At 44.7% G+C, this 20,095-nt stretch overlaps 1 protein-coding gene across 2 annotated transcripts in view; it reads right to left on the reverse strand.

The window, feature by feature from the left end:
* Positions 1 to 357: 357 nt before the first annotated feature.
* Positions 358 to 20,095, reverse strand: part of LOC141153904 (uncharacterized) — a 39,241-nt gene continuing 19,503 nt past the window's right edge. Inside the window, exons 2-9 of one of the 2 annotated variants that reach the window (XM_073639170.1) lie at positions 17,978 to 18,283; positions 13,984 to 14,235; positions 10,668 to 10,919; positions 6,435 to 6,530; positions 5,307 to 5,351; positions 4,154 to 4,196; positions 4,033 to 4,060; positions 358 to 1,995 (exon numbers count right to left, since the gene is read on the reverse strand). In XM_073639170.1, coding sequence (XP_073495271.1) covers positions 1,990 to 1,995; positions 4,033 to 4,060; positions 4,154 to 4,196; positions 5,307 to 5,351; positions 6,435 to 6,530; positions 10,668 to 10,919; positions 13,984 to 14,235; positions 17,978 to 18,283 — 1,028 coding nt within the window. In that variant the 3' untranslated portion in view covers positions 358 to 1,989. The remainder of the gene's footprint in view (positions 1,996 to 4,032; positions 4,061 to 4,153; positions 4,197 to 5,306; positions 5,352 to 6,434; positions 6,531 to 10,667; positions 10,920 to 13,983; positions 14,236 to 17,977; positions 18,284 to 20,095) is intronic. The other variant, XM_073639171.1, reaches the window with a different exon arrangement.

Here is a 20,095-nt window from a genome sequence, read left to right on the forward strand (position 1 = left end):
AATCAACGAAAGATAAAAATACTATGCTTCCAGGGATAATTAATTTATCTAATTGACCTAAAATAGGCACTTCCTTAAAGTGGTTTTCCCTCTAACAAAGTTAATTTTAATCAATACACCTTGGAATAATAATAAGTTCCACAATTGGATGTGTTTAAAAAAAATGTTCCTGTGCTGAGATAATCTTATAAATGTGCCCCTGCTGTGTACTGTGTAATGGCTGTGTATGATCATGCTGAAGCATGGTCTGATCATACCACAGCTCCTGGGCGGGGGGAGTAAAAAATGTCTCTGTACGGTGAGACACAGCCATTACACAGTACACAGCAGGGGCACATTTATAAGATTATCTCAGCACAGGAACATTTTATTTAAACACAATTGTGGAAGTTATTATTATTCCAGGATCTTTTGATAAAAATCAACTTTTTTGGTGGCAAAAAAAAACCTTTAAGGAGTTATTAAAAATATATTGCACGTTCCCTCTAAGTGATATTATGTACAAGTTTGGCACATCACATGGATGCTCCTTTTAAAGCACCACTCCAGTGTTTTTTTTTTTTATTTCAACACTGAAGTGGTGCCGCTAATGTAATTTCCCTGCCCCTAGCAATACACTTACGAGCTACCGTCTTCATCTGTTATCAGCGATACTCCGGTTCCGATCTGCTATCTTGTGATCGCCTGGAAGTCAGAGGTAATGCTCACCTTCTCTCTAAGAGGAGAGTCTCGCGGCCGTATAACTCGGACAAGGATCGCAACAAAATGCTCGGACTGGCCGTCGGCTTTTCAGTCAGGAGCATGACAGCATGGATTTCTATGTAGATGTAGGGAGAGCTGTCAGCCAGTCCATGCGTTGCATTGTGATCCTCATCTGAGTTATATGGCCGCGTGACTCTCCACTTATTGTAGGTCTAAAGAGCCTCGTTCTGGCTCTCATAGACTTACAATGAGTTGTGACCTCCGGCTCACCCGGCAAACACTAGAGCGATCCGGCAGGACACAACCTGCAGAAGACGACCGGAGCAGTGCAGAAAACTAATGAAGACGGAGGCAGTTAAATATGATACTAAGAGCAGGGAACTTACATTAGTAGCACCACTCCAATGCTGCAATAAAGAAATAAACAAAAAATGCTGGAGTGGTGCTTTGACTCCAGTTGGAAAAGCTCTTACATGAATGTGGGTCTCACATATGAGGTTCAACAGCCAAAGCTGATATTACAAGGGAGTCACTTATTTCTGAGGCTATATTATGGCTTATAATTTTGGAAAAATGAAGAGTGGACGAGATTTAGTTGAAGCTGCTCTACGTTTTTGCATACATGTTGTGATGGTATGTGCTACAACAACTGGGTCTAATCAACAGCAGCCACTTTCCTGGCTCTAAATCCTACACTACTGGCTGTAATCACTAATGGAAGCATGAATTCTGTGAAATTATGACAACGTTGAGAAAGACAAGAGGGTGGATAGATCATATAACACTTCAATAAACGGATGATGGCACAGTGGCTCAGTGGATGGCATCAAGGCTTCCACCACTATCCGTGCACAAAACATACAGTACTTTGATTCGATGGTTTCCTCTAAAACACTGTAGGTGGTATTATACTGGACAATGTTTAAAAATCATAAAGACGTAGCTTTGAGTTTAAAAAGTTCTTTTAGTTTGAAAAGTTTCTCAGATTGATGGCCAAAGCTGGTTCTTGGAAGCTCCAGTTTCAATAAAAATGTTAAGGCACTTGACTTCTATAAAATTATTTGAAATGTTGACCTCAACCATAACTTCCAGTAGAGTCAGAGGCCTTTTGATCCAACCAAGTACTTTCAAGATCTCAGTTATACAGATACATTCTTCATGGACTTGTGGAAAGTTTTAATGTTCATGTTCTCATTCACAAAAGTCAACTCCAAGAAATGATCTAGGAATCGAAAGAAGGAAGACGAGAGAAGATCCAGCTGTTCCAGCTCTTTAGAAGATTTCACTTCAACGCTGTAAAATAAAATGAGAGGGAAAAAAAAAAAGTTATAGTCAAAACACAAAAGATATCTACACAGTATACAAAAGGTATCATCACTGAAAAAAAAAATCTAAACGTTGCAGATTACTGGTGGCAACAGCTTGGTTCGTCTTTGAGCTTGGATACCTGTGATACCAATAAAAGTTGAGTGATGAACATTTATACATTGATTCATGAGTATTTTGATTGTATGTATTCAGGTGTGTCCGATCCTTGGATACTCTGTAGTCCAGTTCTCTCCATACTTAACTGTTTTCCATGGCTTCTTTCATTTGTTGATGTTCATTCCCCTGCATTTTTGATGGTATCCAGCCAATGGTCCTTTGATATCCCTTATTTTCTTTTACCACTGACCTTTCATAGTATAATTTCCCTTTCTAGAGAATTTGCCCTCATCACTTGTCCAACAGAGGTCTGTCTGGTGATCTTGCCTTCCAAGGACATCTCTGGGTTTAATGGATCATGAACATCTTTGTTGGCCATCCTAGTTATCTATGGGACTTCTCCAACACCACAACTCAAAGGTATCAATTTTTCTTCTATCTGCTTTCATGAGTGTCCACCTCACAGCCATAAGTCGCAATTCCAGTTATCAGTCTTTGACTGTTAATGAGACGTCCTTGCACTTCCATTTTTGTTCCACGCTCACCATGGATGCATGCCCCAGTGCTTTTCGATGTCGGATCTCTGTTGTCATACCACCAGTGTGATTAATGATGGACCCAAACAAGACTAAGCAGTAGACCATGTCACGCCAGGTGTGGGAAAGACTTAGTGCTACACAAAGGGAAGAGGGAAAGGGAGCCCAGACACTAGGGAAAGGGAGGAGTAGAGACCTCCTAGTACGGTCTAGTGTCACCCTGTCTCAACTATCGTCCCTATATTGGCTCTTCACCAATCGCCGCACGAGTGCCTCACCCTGACTTTCCCTGGCGTATGGCTAAGGCTAGGGATGGGAGGAGATAAGAACTAGTTGATCTCCACTAAACTCTATAGACAACAAGGGTAGACAAACGGGGGGGAATTGCTTAGCTTTAGCCGACTCCAGGCAAATGCGCACACAGCCTCAAGCTCCAGAGAGGACGAAGTACTGCTCTTGCTAAAGCCTCACAAGTAATAATGAATATCGCCGGCACCTCCCTCTCAGAAACACCATGTATTTATACACCCAGGCCAGGGAGCTAATTAGTCAGAGGGAGGTAGCCGCTGGGTCCTAGAGACAGCCAGCCTCTAAGAAGATGTCTGTAATGCCAAACGTAGAGATCTTCTGCAACCAACTGCAGGGCGACTGTCTGTCACATCTGACACACCTGTGACAGACCACTTGTATTTCTCCATTGTTGACCTTTATAGGGTCTATATAAGTTATATGAGTATAACAACATTATAAATCAGTAGTAAATAGATTTTTAAGGCCTCTAGAAAATAAAGTTGACAAATTACCTAAAGGAAATAGTATTTGTACAGACTAGGGTAGATCACTTTGGTAGAAGGTCAGGTTCATTCATAGCCTTCATCATTTAATGAATGGGGTCCCTACGTCATGCAATTTACATTTCTCGTCTTATAGAAAGGTTTTTCTAATTTGTTACAGAATTTAACTTTCCTCCACAAGGAAAAAAATCTCTCTCCCTAGAGTCCTGGAAGTAGCTACTGTATGAATCAATGTTCAACTCTTTAACGGGTCTTCTCGCCACAAAGATAAGGATATAAACAAGGTTAAACAAAAAATGCCACCTATCTACAAACAGCTGTTTTGGAGTTACATTAGAACAGAGCAGGGTACTGACTGCTTGGGTGAAAAGTCTTTCATGGAGAGCTTTCAATCGACCTTACTATGGGAGCAACATAGTCAAGATTGACAGCAAAAGTCAAGAAAGTTTGATTGAGTCAATGACTAACTTCAAAATGGCTTAATATCTTGGTTGTAACTTCCGATCAGATAGAATTAAAAGCCACAATGGACTTAATCGAGCTGACATTTTCCGTATTGGCTTTCGGCAACTTACCTCTTCATCTTCTTCTTTAGTCTTCATACTACATGAAAATAATATCAGAGACATCTTAGAGTGATCAAGTAGTTGTGTAAAACACATATAGATACAAAAAGGAAAATTATACCCATCTTACTAAGTTTTTCCATGTGAGACACTGTTGAATCTGCATTCAGAGTCTAAAATGAGAACCGAAGAACAACAGTTATATTGAATATATAACATGCACTGTAAGTGTCTTGGGCTTGTGTTCATTCAAAACCCAATGATCTGACCATCGATGAGAAATGACGAAGGATAATAACAACCTCCAGGGTTTAGAGACAATTATTATGTTGAAAGTTTATCCAACTCCTGACCATGCACAGTGTAGGATTCACCACTCGGGACTCAGACTGGAAAGTTAAGGTAAGTTAGGTCTCAAGGAAACCATATTGAGGGTATGTTCATGTGTCCTATAGACTCATGTGTTCAGTGTCAAATCTACATTAATACACATCCCATGCACTGATCAACTGGCAGATTGCCTAATGTTGATTACCCCCAATGAAGAAGGCCAGTTCTCTTCTGGACCTGCCCTAGCGCAACCTGGAATTTTGGGGCATATCCGAAACAGAAATCCAAGAGTAAGCCCTGGATTCCTACCATGTAACATATACGTTGTGAACATACCCAAGGGTTTTGTCCAAACCGGATGATCCCTTTATTGAGGAGCATCTTTCGCTTTCCTCACAGGTCATCGTCATTGATATAATAGTTGATCTATCTACATGCTTTCTCTAAACTTGGGGTCTTTTTAGCTTCCAAGTCTAATCTTCTCATGCATCTTGAGAAGATTAGACCAAAGGATTGTCATGCATCTTTAAAATATTATATCTCAAAACTAAAACACTGCTTCATTTAATTGCCACCCAGACCCATCTATGTACTGCATACTTCCAGGTCATCGTCATTGATCTAATATTTCATCTATTGATGTTCGGTCTCTAAATTATGGGTCATTTTAGCTTTTGTTTCTAATCTTCTCAACATGCATGATAAAAAAACGGTACTTCCCAGATGCAACCAATATTTCCACTGGCCAAAAAGGGGACCTTCCATGATGGAGGATCATCCAGTAATGTTTTAGGTCACTCAACCAATATGTGACTTAGATCTTCTGATCTTTACAGAAGAACAATATCCAGTTCTTCAAACATTTGGTTTCCCAGTTTTGGTCTCCATGGACAGTGTTATTGGTCTTCATGATTTTCCCTACTCCCTTCACCTCACTGACACTGTTGACTTACCTGAATCTTGAACAGGAGATGTCAAGGTTTCATTCTCAGCGACACCTGTGAATAACAAAGTATATTACCATAATGAGTATAAAATACTTAATTTATTCAAAAAGTCAGTTCCAGTAAAAAGAAAGACAGTGGGAGCATTCACTGATCTGTTAAGCCAATATCTAAAGCCTACAGGTTGCTGAACAGGTCATAGCTCAAAAACATTGACCCCAAATTATCTGATGCCAGCTATGTACTGCATTGTCTAGCAATGCAATGTTAAGGTGAAGTGGCGCCCCCAGCAGAGCCCCAAGCATAGTGGTATCGGAATATAAAGCCGTGCCACAGGCAGGGGGTACCACGAAACCTCAAGGGAATGGCAAAGGCTCTGAATATTGATCCTCAGGTACTGAAGGATGATGCCCACTGCAGACACAATGGACTACAGTATACGCTCTGGTGATTTTACACCACAAATTACATAGTAATATGGAAGGAGATAGGTGAACTGTCACATAATTCAGGGAACAGTACTCAGCAAAGCGAACGGTTTGCAATACCAACTGGCAGAATTGTGAATGCAGCTCTGGAGTACTAAACAGGCTAGAACTTAGAATCAATACAAGACAGTCGTACTATTAATAGTTGTTAAAAGCGGTTCTAAAAGATGGAGAATATATCTCTGCTCTGGGGTTGTAGGATGGAGCTGCTTAAAGGGACCCGTCTTTAGATCAAAATTGGCCAGCTTTTGCTCTAATTTTATTTTTGCTGTTCCATTGAATATTCTGGGTTTTTCTTTATTTTTCTTTAAATCCACCATTTGTTATCAGAGATATGGGCCATTTTATTTAGTGCGCCCAATATGATAATTTGTATAGTCTTTAACAAAGGGGCGTGGCTCAGGGGATCCTCTGGGGAGGGGCCTTTAGGCCACCCTGCATTATTACCCTGTGAGACATGCTCATTATGGGAAATTACATCGACAATAGCAGTAAATAAGAAGGCCCATTTCTTTGGAAACATATGGCGGATTTTAACAAGGAAAAAAAAAATGGAATAGTCAGAGGAAGAACAGGAACGAAATAACAAAAACCAGTCATTTTGACCCCATCACCTTTATTTCATCCAGACATCTAGAGAGAGACGTACCTTGTCCACTTCTCTTTGAATATATCCAAACCATCACGCTGAATGCTGCCATTATTGCGACACATATAGGCACATGGCTACGCGTCTTCACCTTTTCTATAATGAGAAAATCAGACATATAACAAAATTATAATCTACGGAGGAATAGACAGCTTCAGAAGTTCAATATCAGCGTTGTATTAGTGGCCACAAAGGCACCCACCAAGTCCCCTCCAGGTATATTAGTAAGGGGGGTAGAAGCGCCTCCCCATCGTTATATCCATAAGAAACCCTGCCATAGTTCAATGTTATTAAGCCATTACAAAGAGGCAAGACTTTGAAACGTTCAGCAAATCTTTCTACATAAACTCAAATATGAATAGTGGGGAACTGCTAAGCCGGCATGCTCCCTCCACACAGTCTATACACCGGCATGCTCCCTCCACACAGTCTATACACCGGCATGCTCCCTCCACACAGTCTATACACCGGCATGCTCCCTCCACACAGTCTATACACCGGCATGCTCCCTCCACACAGTCTGTACACCGGCATGCTCCCTCCACACAGTCTATACACCGGCATGCTCCCTCCACACAGTCTATACACCGGCATGCTCCCTCCACACAGTCTATACACCGGCATGCTCCCTCCACACAGTCTATACACCGGCATGCTCCCTCCACACAGTCTGTACACCGGCATGCTCCCTCCACACAGTCTATACACCGGCATGCTCCCTCCACACAGTCTATACACCGGCATGCTCCCTCCACACAGTCTATACACCGGCATGCTCCCCCCACACAGTCTATACACCGGCATGCTCCCTCCACACAGTCTGTACACCGGCATGCACCATCCACACAGTCTGTACACCGGCATGCACCATCCACACAGTCTATACACCGGCATGCTCCCTCCACACAGTCTATACACCGGCATGCTCCCTCCACACAGTCTATATACCGGCATGCTCCCTCCACACAGTCTATACACCGGCATGCTCCCTCCACACAGTCTATACACCGGCATGCTCCCTCCACACAGTCTATATACCGGCATGCTCCCTCCACACAGTCTATACACCGGCATGCTCCCTCCACACAGTCTATACACCGGCATCCTCTCTCCACACAGTCTATACACCAGCATGCAGTCTCCACACAGTCTATACACCGGGATGTGCTAGGTTGCTATAATTGCTGACAGATTCCTTTTAGAGGGGGAATATCTGTTACTCTCTGATATATTGGCAGCCCAGTGGCTGTAAACTATATGGGAGACACTAAAACATTTCCGGGTTTCTGTTGTAAGGACACTGACAATGACAGGGCACTGACTATGACCAATAAGTGAGTGTGTGAGCAGTCCCACTATGCTGGTTAAGGGATCAGACATTGACCTATGTTATAGACGGTTAGGCCTCCAAGCCCTGTCCTTTTGGATGGACACTGATAGGAGATTCATGCTGCCCCAATCATGTGCCACATGCATTATACACCGGCTGTGTTATTGCAGCCACGTATGTTTTACTCTGAAACGCTGCAACATTTTAGAGAAAAGCTACTTAAAAAATCCGGCCATTGACTGTGTGTCTCGAATAACAGGTGGATTACCAGTAACTTCACCTTGAGAATGACCGGTCTCTCCCCAAACACACACAGAGACCTATCGGTCATGAGGAGCGAGCTGGGAGACACCACCCGAACCTCCCTCTATGAAGATCACTTTCTTCTAGAAATGAGCAAATTGCTCAGAGATTAATTCAATTTGCCTTGAATTTCACAAATAAAAAAAATCTAATTCTAAGTCCAACAGGGAAGTTAACAGAACAGGTGCAGTGCCGGCCCGGCCGTATCACAGCTAGGAGACATGGCCCTGTGCGCGGCCGTGTCTGCTAGTGTGACGACACGCAGTGTGCGCCCTGCACTGCTACTTACCACCGGAGAGAAGCTGGACGACTGGAGCCAAGCCGGGGGATAGTGAGTGTGTATGTGTGTGTGAGTGAGTGAGTGTGCAGGCAGATATCATTGTGCAATGTCTGTTTATATGTATTTTTGTGTTTCAAATGTGTTTATGCGTGTATGTATATGTCTGTATATGTTTGTGTGTGTGCGTGACTGCGTGCGGCCTCCCACTGTCTCTGGGGGGTCGCCGTGCGGCCTCCCGCTGTGTATAGATGGCTGCGTGCGGCCTCCTGCGGTGTATATATGGCTACTTGCGGCCCCCTGCTGTGTATAGATGGCTACGTGTGGCCTCCTGCGGTGTATAGATGGCTACTTGCGGCCTCCTCCTGTGTGTAGATGGCTACATGCGGCCTCTCACTGTGTATAGATGGCTACATGCGGCCTCCTGCTGTATATAGATGGCTACGTGCGGCTCCCTGCTGTGTATAGATGGCACCGTGTGGCCTCCCAATGTATATAAATGGCTACGTGCGGCTCCCTGCTGTGTATAGATGGCTATGTGTGGCCTCCTGCAGTGTATAGATGGCTACGTGCGGCCTCCTGCTGTGTATGGATGGCTACGTGCGGCCTCCTGCTGTGTATAGGAGGATTGTGGCAGCTCATATTTTACGTAGGGTCTCATACTGTATATAGGGGGATGTCAGCATACTTAATTGTGCTCAATATTAAGTCATACAATTAATGTAAAAAAAATATAATTAATATATTAATATTGTGCCAAAATAATTTCGTGTGAACTATCACATGGTCTAGCACAGGGGATCATGTGACATGTCACATGATACATCAGGTGTGTGTGTGTGGGGGGGGGGGCACCTTCTAAACTGCCCGGGGCCCTTACTACTCTTAATCCACCCCTGGGGATATATATATATCAGGAAGGGGCCCATGATAAGGGACACGCATACCAGGATGGGGGGATATGTATATACCAGGATGGGGTATATATATAGCAGTAATGGGCCCAGGATAAGGGACATACAGTACAGGCCAAAAGTTTGGACACACCTTCTCATTTAAAGATTTTTCTGTATTTTCACGACTTTGAAAATTGTACATTCACACTGAAGGCATCAAAACTATGAATTAACACATGTGGAATTATATGTGTGAAGGCAAAAGGGCCAACAAGAAAAGGTGAACGGATGAACTCTACATGCCTGGTTCCCACCGTGAAGCATGGAGGAGGAGGTGTGATGGTGTGGGGGTGCTTTTCTGGGGATACTGTTGGGGATTTATTCAAAATTGAAGGCATACTGAACCAGCATGGCTACCACAGCATCTTGCAGCGGCATGCTATTCCATCCGGTTTGCGTTTAGTTGGACCATCATTTATTTTTCATCAGGACAATGACCCAAAACACACCTCCAGGCTGTGTAAGGGCTATTTGACCAAGGAGGAGAGTGATGGGGTGCTACGCCAGATGACCTGGCCTCCACAGTCACCAGACCTGAACCCAATCGAGATGGCTTGGGGTGAGCTGGACCGCAGAGTGATGGCAAAAGGGCCAACAAGTGATAAGCATCTCTGGGAACTCCTTCAAGATTGTTGAAAGACCATTTCCGGTGACTACCTCTTGAAGCTCATCAAGAGAATGCCAAGAGTGTGCAAAGCAGTCATCAAAGCAAAAGGTGGCTACTTTGAAGAACCTAGAATATAAGACATATTTTCAGTTGTTTCACACTTTTTTTTGTTAAGTATATAATTCCACATGTGGTAATTCATAGTTTTGAAGCCTTCAGTGTGAATGTACAATTTTCATAGTCATGAAAATACAGAAAAATCTTTAAATGAGAAGGTGTGTCCAAACTTTTTGTCTGTACTGTATATACTAGGATAGGGGATCTAGATATCAGGAAGGGGCCCAAGATAAGAGACATATACCAGGATGGTGGATATATATACCAGAATCAGGGGGCCAGGTCCAAATCTTGCACTGGGGCCCTTCGGACTCTAGTTACACCACTGTTCAGTAGCATAAATGATATAATTTAGATTGTCTGATACAAGAGTTACACCAGCAAGCTTACTGCGCCGTGTAATGTGAACTGTAACCAGTAAGTATGCTGTGCCTCTATTGTGTGAAGAAAGAGAAGCCATTAGAACTGACTTTTCGGTCATCCGACCCCACCGATATCTCGGTGTATGAAAAATCAGAGACTGATGGAAATACAACTTCAACAACAAAAAAAAACGTTTGGGTTGATATTGACTGATGTCTCATAAATACATTTTATATATTTTTTATAGTGCTTTGTTTTTTTGTTTTTTTTAAATCCTTACCTGAACATTGTTCCACGTGGACAGAGTCGGCTGGGTTATTTACTGTACATACAAATTCAATATCCTTGTGGTCTAGTGGGACGGTTTTCTGGATCGTGCTTCCAGCAACATCTGTACTTTGATCTTGGTATGTGTAATTACAGCTATAGGATAAATCTGAAGAATTCGATGGGACAGAACAATGGAGAGTAATATTACATTGATCTCCGCTTCTTCTTTCTTCAGGTATGATCCGCGCAGGGGGGACGGGCTCTGTAACCAGAAGAAACATTATTATACAGGAAGTGGGGGTCTTTTCCCCTATAGGACATGAGGCAGGATCTTTATTTCTCTACTGGAAGTGACAGCGGTTTTTTCTCTCCATATAAATAAGTGGGGGCAGGAATCTTACTCCGTATAGGAAGTGGGAGCAGGTCTCTGTCTCACTACAGCAGGGATGTCAAACTCAAAACACACAGAGGGCCAAAATAAAAAACTTGGAGAAAGTCGCGGACCAACCAGTATAAAGTATAATGGCCCCACATAGTCCTCCATACAGTATAATGGACCCACATAGTCCTCCATACAGTATAATGGCCCCACATAGCAGTCTATACAGAATAATGGGCCCACATGGTCCTCCATACAGAATAATGGGCCCCACATGGCATTCCATACAGTATAATGGCCCCCACATAGTCCTTCATACAGAATAATGGGCCCCACATAGCCCTCCATACAGAATAATGGGCCCACATGGTCCTCCATACAGAATAATGGGCCCCACATGGCATTCCATACAGTATAATGGGTCCCACATAGTCCTTCATACAGAATAATGGGCCCCACATAGCCCTCCATACAGAATAATGGGCCCACATGGTCCTCCATACAGAATAATGGGCCCCACATGGCATTCCATACAGTATAATGGGTCCCACATAGTCCTTCATACAGAATAATGGAGCCCACATAGTCCTCCATTCAGTATAATTACCCCACATAGTCCTACATACAGAATAATGGGGCCCACATAGTCCTCCATACAGTATAATGGCCCCACATAGTCCTCCATACAGAATAATGGGGCCTACATGGGGGTTATGTATATACCAGGATAGGGTATATATATAGCAGTAAGGGGCCCAGGATAAGGGACATATATACCATGATAGCGGATATATACCAGGAAGGGGCCCAGGATAAGGGACACACATAACAGGATGGGGGGATATGTACAGTACAGACCAAAAGTTTGGACACATCATCTCATTTAAAGATTTTCCTGTATTTTCATGACTATGAAAATTGTACATTCACACTGAAGGCATCAAAACTATGAATTAACACATGTGGAATTATATACTTAACAAAAAAGTGTGAAACAACTGAAAATATGTCTTATATTCTAGGTTCTTCAAAGTAGCCACCTTTTGCTTTGATGACTGCTTTGCACACTCTTGGCATTCTCTTGATGAGCTTCAAGAGGTAATCACCAGAAATGGTCTTCCAACAATCTTGAAGGAGTTCTCAGAGATGCTTAGCACTTGTTGGCCCTTTTGCCTTCACTCTGCGGTCCAGCTCACCCCAAACCATCTCGATTGGGTTCAGGTCTGGTGACTGTGGAGGCCAGGTCATCTGGCGTAGCACCCCATCACTATCCCTCTTGGTCAAATAGCCCTTACACAGCCTGGAGGTGTGTTTGGGGTCATTCTCCTGATGAAAAATAAATGATGGTCCAACTAAACGCAAACCGGATGGAATAGCATGCCGCTGCAAGATGCTGTGGTAGCCATGCTGGTTCAGTATGCCTTCAATTTTGAATAAATCCCCAACAGTATCCCCAGAAAAGCACCCCCACACCATCACACCTCCTCCTCCATGCTTCATGGTGGGAACCAGGCATGTAGAGTCCATCCGTTCACCTTTTCTGCGTCGCACAAAGACACGGTGGCTGGAACCAAAGATTCAAATTTGGACTCATCAGACCAAAGCACAGATTTCCACTGGTCTGATGTCCATTCCTTGTGTTCTTTAGCCCAAACAAGTCTCTTCTGCTTTTTGCCTGTCCTTAGCAGTGGTTTCCTAGCAGCTATTTTACCATGAAGGCCTGCTGCACAAATTCTCCTCTTAATGGTTGTTGTAGAGATGTGTCTGCTGCTAGAACTCTGTGTGGCATTGACCTGGTCTCTAATCTGAGCTGCTGTTAACCTGAGATTTCTGAGGCTGGTGACTCGGATAAACTTATCCTCAGAAGCAGAGGTGACTCTTGGTCTTCCTTTCCTGGGGCGGTCCTCATGTGAGATAGTTTCTTTGTAGCGCTTGATGGTTTTTGCAACTGCACTTGGGGACACTTTCAAAGTTTTCCCAATTTTTCGGACTGACTGACCTTCATTTCTTAAAGTAATGATGGCCACTCGTTTTTCTTTACTTAGCTACTTTTTTTCTTGCCATAATACAAATTCTAACAGTCTATTCAGTAGGACTATCAGCTGTGTATCCATCAGACTTCTGCACAACACAACTGATGGTCCCAACCCCATTTATAAGGCAAGAAATCCCACTTATTAAACCTGACAGGGCACACCTGTGAAGTGAAAACCATTTCCTGTGACTACCTCTTGAAGCTCATCAAGAGAATGCCAAGAGTGTGCAAAGCAGTCATCAAAGCAAAAGGTGGCTACTTTGAAGAACCTAGAATAGAAGACATATTTTCAGTTGTTTCACACTTTTTTGTTAAGTATATAATTCCACATGTGTTAATTCATAGTTTTGATGCCTTCAGTGTGAATGTACAATTTTCAAAGTCATGAAAATACAGAAAATTCTTTAAATGAGAAGGTGTGTCCAAACTTTTTGTCTGTACTGTCTGTACTGTATATACTAGGATAGGGGATCTAGATATCAGGAAGGGGCCCAGAATAAGGGACATATACCAGAATGGTGGATATATATACCAGAATCAGGGGGCCAGGTCCAAATCTTGCACTGGGGCCCTTCGGACTCTAGTTACACCACTGTTCAGTAGCATAAATGATATAATTTAGATTGTCTGATACAAGAGTTACACCAGCAAGCTTACTGCGCCGTGTAATGTGAACTGTAACCAGTAAGTATGCTGTGCCTCTATTGTGTGAAGAAAGAGAAGCCATTAGAACTGACTTTTCGGTCATCCGACCCCACCGATATCTCGGTGTATGAAAAATCAGAGACTGATGGAAATACAACTTCAACAACAAAAAAAAACGTTTGGGTTGATATTGACTGATGTCTCATAAATACATTTTATATATTTTTTATAGTGCTTTGTTTTTTTTTGTTTTTTTTAAATCCTTACCTGAACATTGTTCCACGTGGACAGAGTCGGCTGGGTTACGTACTGTACATACAAATTCAATATCCTTGTGGTCTAGTGGGACGGTTTTCTGGATCGTGCTTCCAGCAACATCTGTACTTTGATCTTGGTATGTGTAATTACAGCTATAGGATAAATCTGAAGAATTCGATGGGACAGAACAATGGAGAGTAATATTACATTGATCTCCGCTTCTTCTTTCTTCAGGTATGATCCGCGCAGGGGGGACGGGCTCTGTAACCAGAAGAAACATTATTATACAGGAAGTGGGGGTCTTTTCCCCTATAGGACATGAGGCAGGATCTTTATTTCTCTACTGGAAGTGACAGCGGTTTTTTCTCTCCATATAAATAAGTGGGGGCAGGAATCTTACTCCGTATAGGAAGTGGGAGCAGGTCTCTGTCTCACTACAGCAGGGATGTCAAACTCAAAACACACAGAGGGCCAAAATGAAAAACTTGGACAAAATCGGGGACCAACCAGTATACAGTATAATGGCCCCACATAGTCCTCCATACAGTATAATGGACCCCACATAGTCCTCCATACAGTATAATGGCCCCACATAGCACTCTATACAGAATAATGGGCCCCACATAGTCCTCCATACAGAATAATGGGCCCACATAGTCCTCCATACAGTATAATGGCCCCCACATAGCCCTCCATACAGTATAATGGCCCCACATAGTCCTCCATACAGTATAATGGACCCCACATAGTCCTCCATACAGTATAATGGCCCCACATAGCACTCTATACAGAATAATGGGCCCACATGGTCCTCCATACAGAATAATGGCCCCACATAGTCCTCCATACAGTATAATGGCCCCACATAGTCCTCCATACAGAATAATGACCCCACATAGTCCTCCATACAGAATAATGGCCCCACATAGTCCACCATACAGAATAATAGCCCCACATAGTCCTCCATACAGTATAATGGGCTCCACATAGCCCTCCATACAGTATAATGGGCTCCACATAGCCCTCCATACAGTATAATGGGCCCCACATAGTGCTCCATACAGAATAATGGCCCCACATATTACTCCATACAGAATAATGTGCTCCACATAGCCCTCCATACAGAATAATGGGCTCCACATAGCCCTCCATACAGTATAATGGGCTCCACATAGTGCTCCATACAGAATAATGGCCCCACATAGTACTCCATACAGAATAATGGGCTCCACATAGCCCTCCATACAGAATAATGGGCCCCACATAGTCCTCCATACAGAATAATGGCCCCACATAGTCCTCCATACAGAATAATGGCCCCACATAGTCCTCCATACAGAATAATGGCCCCACATAGTCCTCCATACAGAATAATGGGCCCCACATAGTCCTCCATACAGAACAATGGGCCCCACATAGTCCTCCATACAGAATAATGGGCCCACACAGTCCTCCATACAGTATAATGGGCCCCACATAGTCCTCCATACAGAATAATGGCCCCACATCGTGCTCCATACAGAATAATGGCCACACATAGTCCTCCATACAGAATAATGGCCCCACACAGTCCTCCATACAGAATAATGGGCCCCACATAGTCCTCCATACAGAATAATGGCCCCACATAGTGCTCCATACAGAATACTGGGCTCCACATAATCCTCCATACAGTATAATGACCCCACATAGTCCTCCATACAGGACAATGGGCCCCACATAGTCCTTCATACAGAATAATGACCCCACATAGTCCTCCATACAGAATAATGGCCCCACATAGTCCTCCATACAGAATAATGGCCCCACATAGTTCTCCATACAGTATAATGCGACAACATAGTCCTCCATACAGAATAATGGCCACACATAGTCCTCCATACAGTATAATGGGCCGCACATAGTCCTCCATACAGAATAATGGCCACACATAGTCCTCCATACTGAATAATGGCCACACATAGCGGTGGTGGATCTGGTGTCGCGGGCCAAATATAATCACCCTGCAGGCCAGATTTGACATGTGTGCTCTACAGGAAGTGATGGCGGGTCTTTGACTTTCTACAAGTCTTTCCCTTATGTTTCTACTCTCCAGTCTGCCAAACTTCACATAAGAAGAATAGAGAGTTGGCATTCAGTTCAGGATAGGTAAGAATTTGGACAATGACAAGTGCAATGCATGCTGGGAAGTGAGGAAAATGGAGTTCCAGCCCCTATATTACTGGTAGCATGTAAGGAAGAGGAACCTTCCCCTGACAAAAAGTGGATGTTAAGTTACAGAGCATGGGGGACAGTTCCTATACATCAGACTTGGGCAAAGTGCGGCCCGCGGGCCACATTCGGCCCTCTGGCTGTTCCAGTCCGGCCCGTGGACCAAGACTGCCAAGGGGCTGATAACAGTGGCCCACGGGCCGCACTATGCCCTTCCCAGCTCACACACATGCCGTCACTGCCCGCCGTCACTGCCCGCCCACTCGCCGTCACCGCTGTCTCAATCCGCGGTCTCAATCCGCTGTGAATGCATTGGTGGAGGAGGGGCCGCTACCTCGCTCTTCCATCAATCAGCATTAGAAACAGCTGACGCGATGGCGTCAGCCTGTGCACTGCGGAGAGTCAGTGCTTCTCAGACAGGAGCGCCAGGGGAACAGGGAGTGAGGTAAGTATATGCTGGACATAGGGGGGGCTTTAATGATGGACACGGGGGGGGCACTCTCATGCTGGACGAAGGGGGGGCTTTAATGCTGGACACAGGGGGGATACTCTCAGGCTGAACACAGGGGGGCTCTCATGCTGGACACAGGGGGGGGCTCTCATGCTGGACACAGAGGGGCTCTCTCATGCTGGACACAGAGGGGCTCTCTCATGCTGGACACAGAGGGGCTCTCTCATGCTGGACACAGAGGGGCTCTCATGCTGGACACAGGAGGGGCTGTCATGCTGGACACAGGGGGGGCTGTCATGCTGGACACAGGGGGGGCTGTCATGCTGGACACTGGGGAGGGCTGTCAGGCTGGACACTGGGGAGGGCTGTCATGCTGGAGACACTGGGGGGCTCTCATGCTGGACAATAAGGAGGGCTGTCATGCTGGACACAGGGGTGCTCTCATACTGGAAACTGGGGGGCTTTAATGCTGGGCACTGGGAGGCTTTAATGCTGGAAACTAGGGAGGGCTGTCATGCTGGACACTGGGGAGGGCTGTCATGCTGGACACTGGGGAGGGCTGTCATGCTGGACACTGGGGAGGCTCTTGGGCTCTCATACTGGACATGAGGGGGCTGTGTGAGGCTCATGCTGGACATGAGGGGGCTGTGTGGGGCTCATGCTGGACACAGTGGGGCTGTGTGGGGATCATGCAGGACACGGGTTGGCTGTGTGGGGCTCATGCTGAACATGGGGGGCTGTCATGCTGGACACTTGGAAGGGCTGTCATGCTGGACATGAGGAGGCTCTCGAGCTCTCATACTGGACATGGGGGGGTGGGTGGTGCACATGCTGGACATGGGAGGGCTGTGTGGGGCTCATGCTGAACATGGGGGGGCTGTGTGGGGCTCATGCTGGCCTTGTGGGGCTGTGTGGGACTCATAATGGACATGGGGGGCTGTGTAGGGCTCATGCTGTATATAGAGAGGCTGTGTGGGGGCTCAAGCTGTATATAGGGGGATGTCAGCACACTTAATTCTGCTCAATATTAAGTTACACAATTCATATTTATGTAATCATTAATAATAATAATTAGAATTAATATGTTAATATTAATATTGAGCAGAATTAATTTCAGCCTATTGGTTCGGCCCTCCCCAACAGTCACAGTCTCTCATGTGGCCCCTCGGGAAAATTAATTGCCCACCCCTGCTATACATATTAGTATGTGCACTAAAAGCACTTTCTGGGGATGAGAGCAGTAAGACCATGCCTTTACACATAGCATGTATATGCCTTTCTACAGGTTTCATGTAAAAGGACAGGTATTCCTTAATAGTGTTAACTAGGAAGGACACCTACCATGAACCAGGAGGTAAAAGGTCTCCTTTACTTCTGTACCATTTGCCAAAGTATAGTCAGCGATGTACTCTCCATTATCACACTCAGTCACATTATGGATATACAAATCCCTTCCATTATCGCCCAAGGTGTATCTACTGTTCAGTCTCTCGATCATCGAGCCATTTTGAATCTTGGCAATCCGCTTTAAATCTTCCGTGGTTTTATGCTTCCAGATAACGTCTGTAGGAGGTCGGTCCAAAGATGCTTGAAGGTGAATGGTGGAATGTGGAATCCCAGGTATGACCTTATGGGGAGGAGCGAGCACTACAACAGAACACATGAAACAGGGACATATTAATTGCAGTGAGCCCCCAATCCCTCCCAATGTCTTGGATCACCCAGCTAAGTAATCCATATGCAATGTTTTCTCATTGTAGTGACTGTGCAGTAGTGCCAAAATAGCAGTGCCAATGACAGCCAGCCAATAAAATCTGCGGCAGATAAGTCCCATGCGGAGGAACCCTGTGTCATGGGTCTGTCAGGTGTAATAGACAGTCGCTCTGAATCTGGCTGTAGAAGGTGACTGCGCTTGGCACTGCAGACACTTTCTTAATCCTTCTTCCTTTAAGACCCAGCAGCAACCTCCCTCCTGCTGCTGATTGACACACCATTGTATGGGAGTTTAAAACCCTCCGTTTGCTCCAGGCAATCGCTGGTGATACTTCTATGTAACTTTGTGCATGCTTGGAGCACTAGCAGTCGGCTAGCATCTTCTCTGGTGCCCTTGGAGGACAGTTGGCGTTACTCCTCTGGTGTCTGCTCAAGCTAAGCTAATCCCCTTTGTTTGTCTACCTTGTTGTCTTTAATTTGTAGTGGGGCCGGACCAGTGCTCACCCCTCCCCCTCCCTATCTAGGGCCAAACTCTAGAGTCATCCAGGGTTTAGGGTCCTGCTCGGCGATAGGTGTGGAACCTATATAGGGACGGTAGAGTAGGCAGGGTGATATTCGATATGTTTAGGGGTCCCCACTCCCACTTTCACTAGTGTTTGGGCTCCCGTCCTCCTCTTCCCTTCGTGTTGCACTTATACTTTCCCACACCTTGCGTGACACCCTGACAGTCCTGATCAATCACATTAAATACCAGCCATACAGCCGCACCAATAACTTAGATTCAGCAGCAAAATTGTACCAGTGCTTGGCTGCCATAACCATATACCACAGTACCACCAGATTAGAGGCCGCCACACATTTGTGCAAGATTGGTCCAGATAAAAAAGACAAATGATAACTGCTCCTTAAAGGGGACCTGTCCCTTGTTGTGAGTCAATAATTTGTTTATTTGGTATAAAATCTGCTTTCTCCTGATTTTTTTTTAAATCAAATATTTTTTATTGTTAAAACTTTTTTTGTAACACAACAGTAAAACAAATAAAACAACCCAACCAAAGAAGGTGTTAAGAACTGCTACAAGCACTAAGGAAAGATAGGAAAACTGTCCCTACAATAGGACTAAGCTGATTCCCTACGATGCAGCAGGGGATCTGTTCCTTGTGAACAGACCCGCCTAAGTCCTCGGCTAGTCTGAACGCAGACCTATAGATATAAGGGAGGGGTCCCTACAAGAACTAAGGACTGAGATATAGCTGGACACCTCCTAGCAGAAATTGTAGCAGAGCAAAGACAAACAAACAAAAAGTACTAGTGGTCAAAAGACCAAGCAAACTACAGAGTAAGGTACAAGGCACCTGGCTAGCTTAAGAGTAAATGTAACACTGAAGTCCAGCAAGGCCAGGAGGGCGGAGCTGGATTATATAGGCAGAAAGTCATGTGACCAACAAAATAGAACCCTCCTGTTAGTTTTTTCTAACAGTACCCCCTCTTCTATGAGGATCCTCCGGATCCTCCAGGCCCAGACCTATCAGGAAACCTGTGAAACGCTCCGACAAGTCTAGGAGCAGAGACATCATCCGCCCTTACCCAGGAGTTATCCTCGGGACCGAAACCTTTCCAAGCGACGAGATACTGCAATCTCCCTCTATGCCATCTAGAATTAAGAATGAGAGAAATTTCATATTCACCGTCTTCCACCACCGGAGGAACAGAGACAGTGGCGTCCCTATCAGAAACATCAGCTTT

This window comes from Phyllobates terribilis, unplaced genomic scaffold (genome assembly GCF_046119375.1).
Source record: "Phyllobates terribilis strain yellow unplaced genomic scaffold, ASM4611937v1 Scaffold_7__3_contigs__length_470593459, whole genome shotgun sequence".
Lineage (NCBI taxonomy): Eukaryota > Metazoa > Chordata > Amphibia > Anura > Dendrobatidae > Phyllobates > Phyllobates terribilis.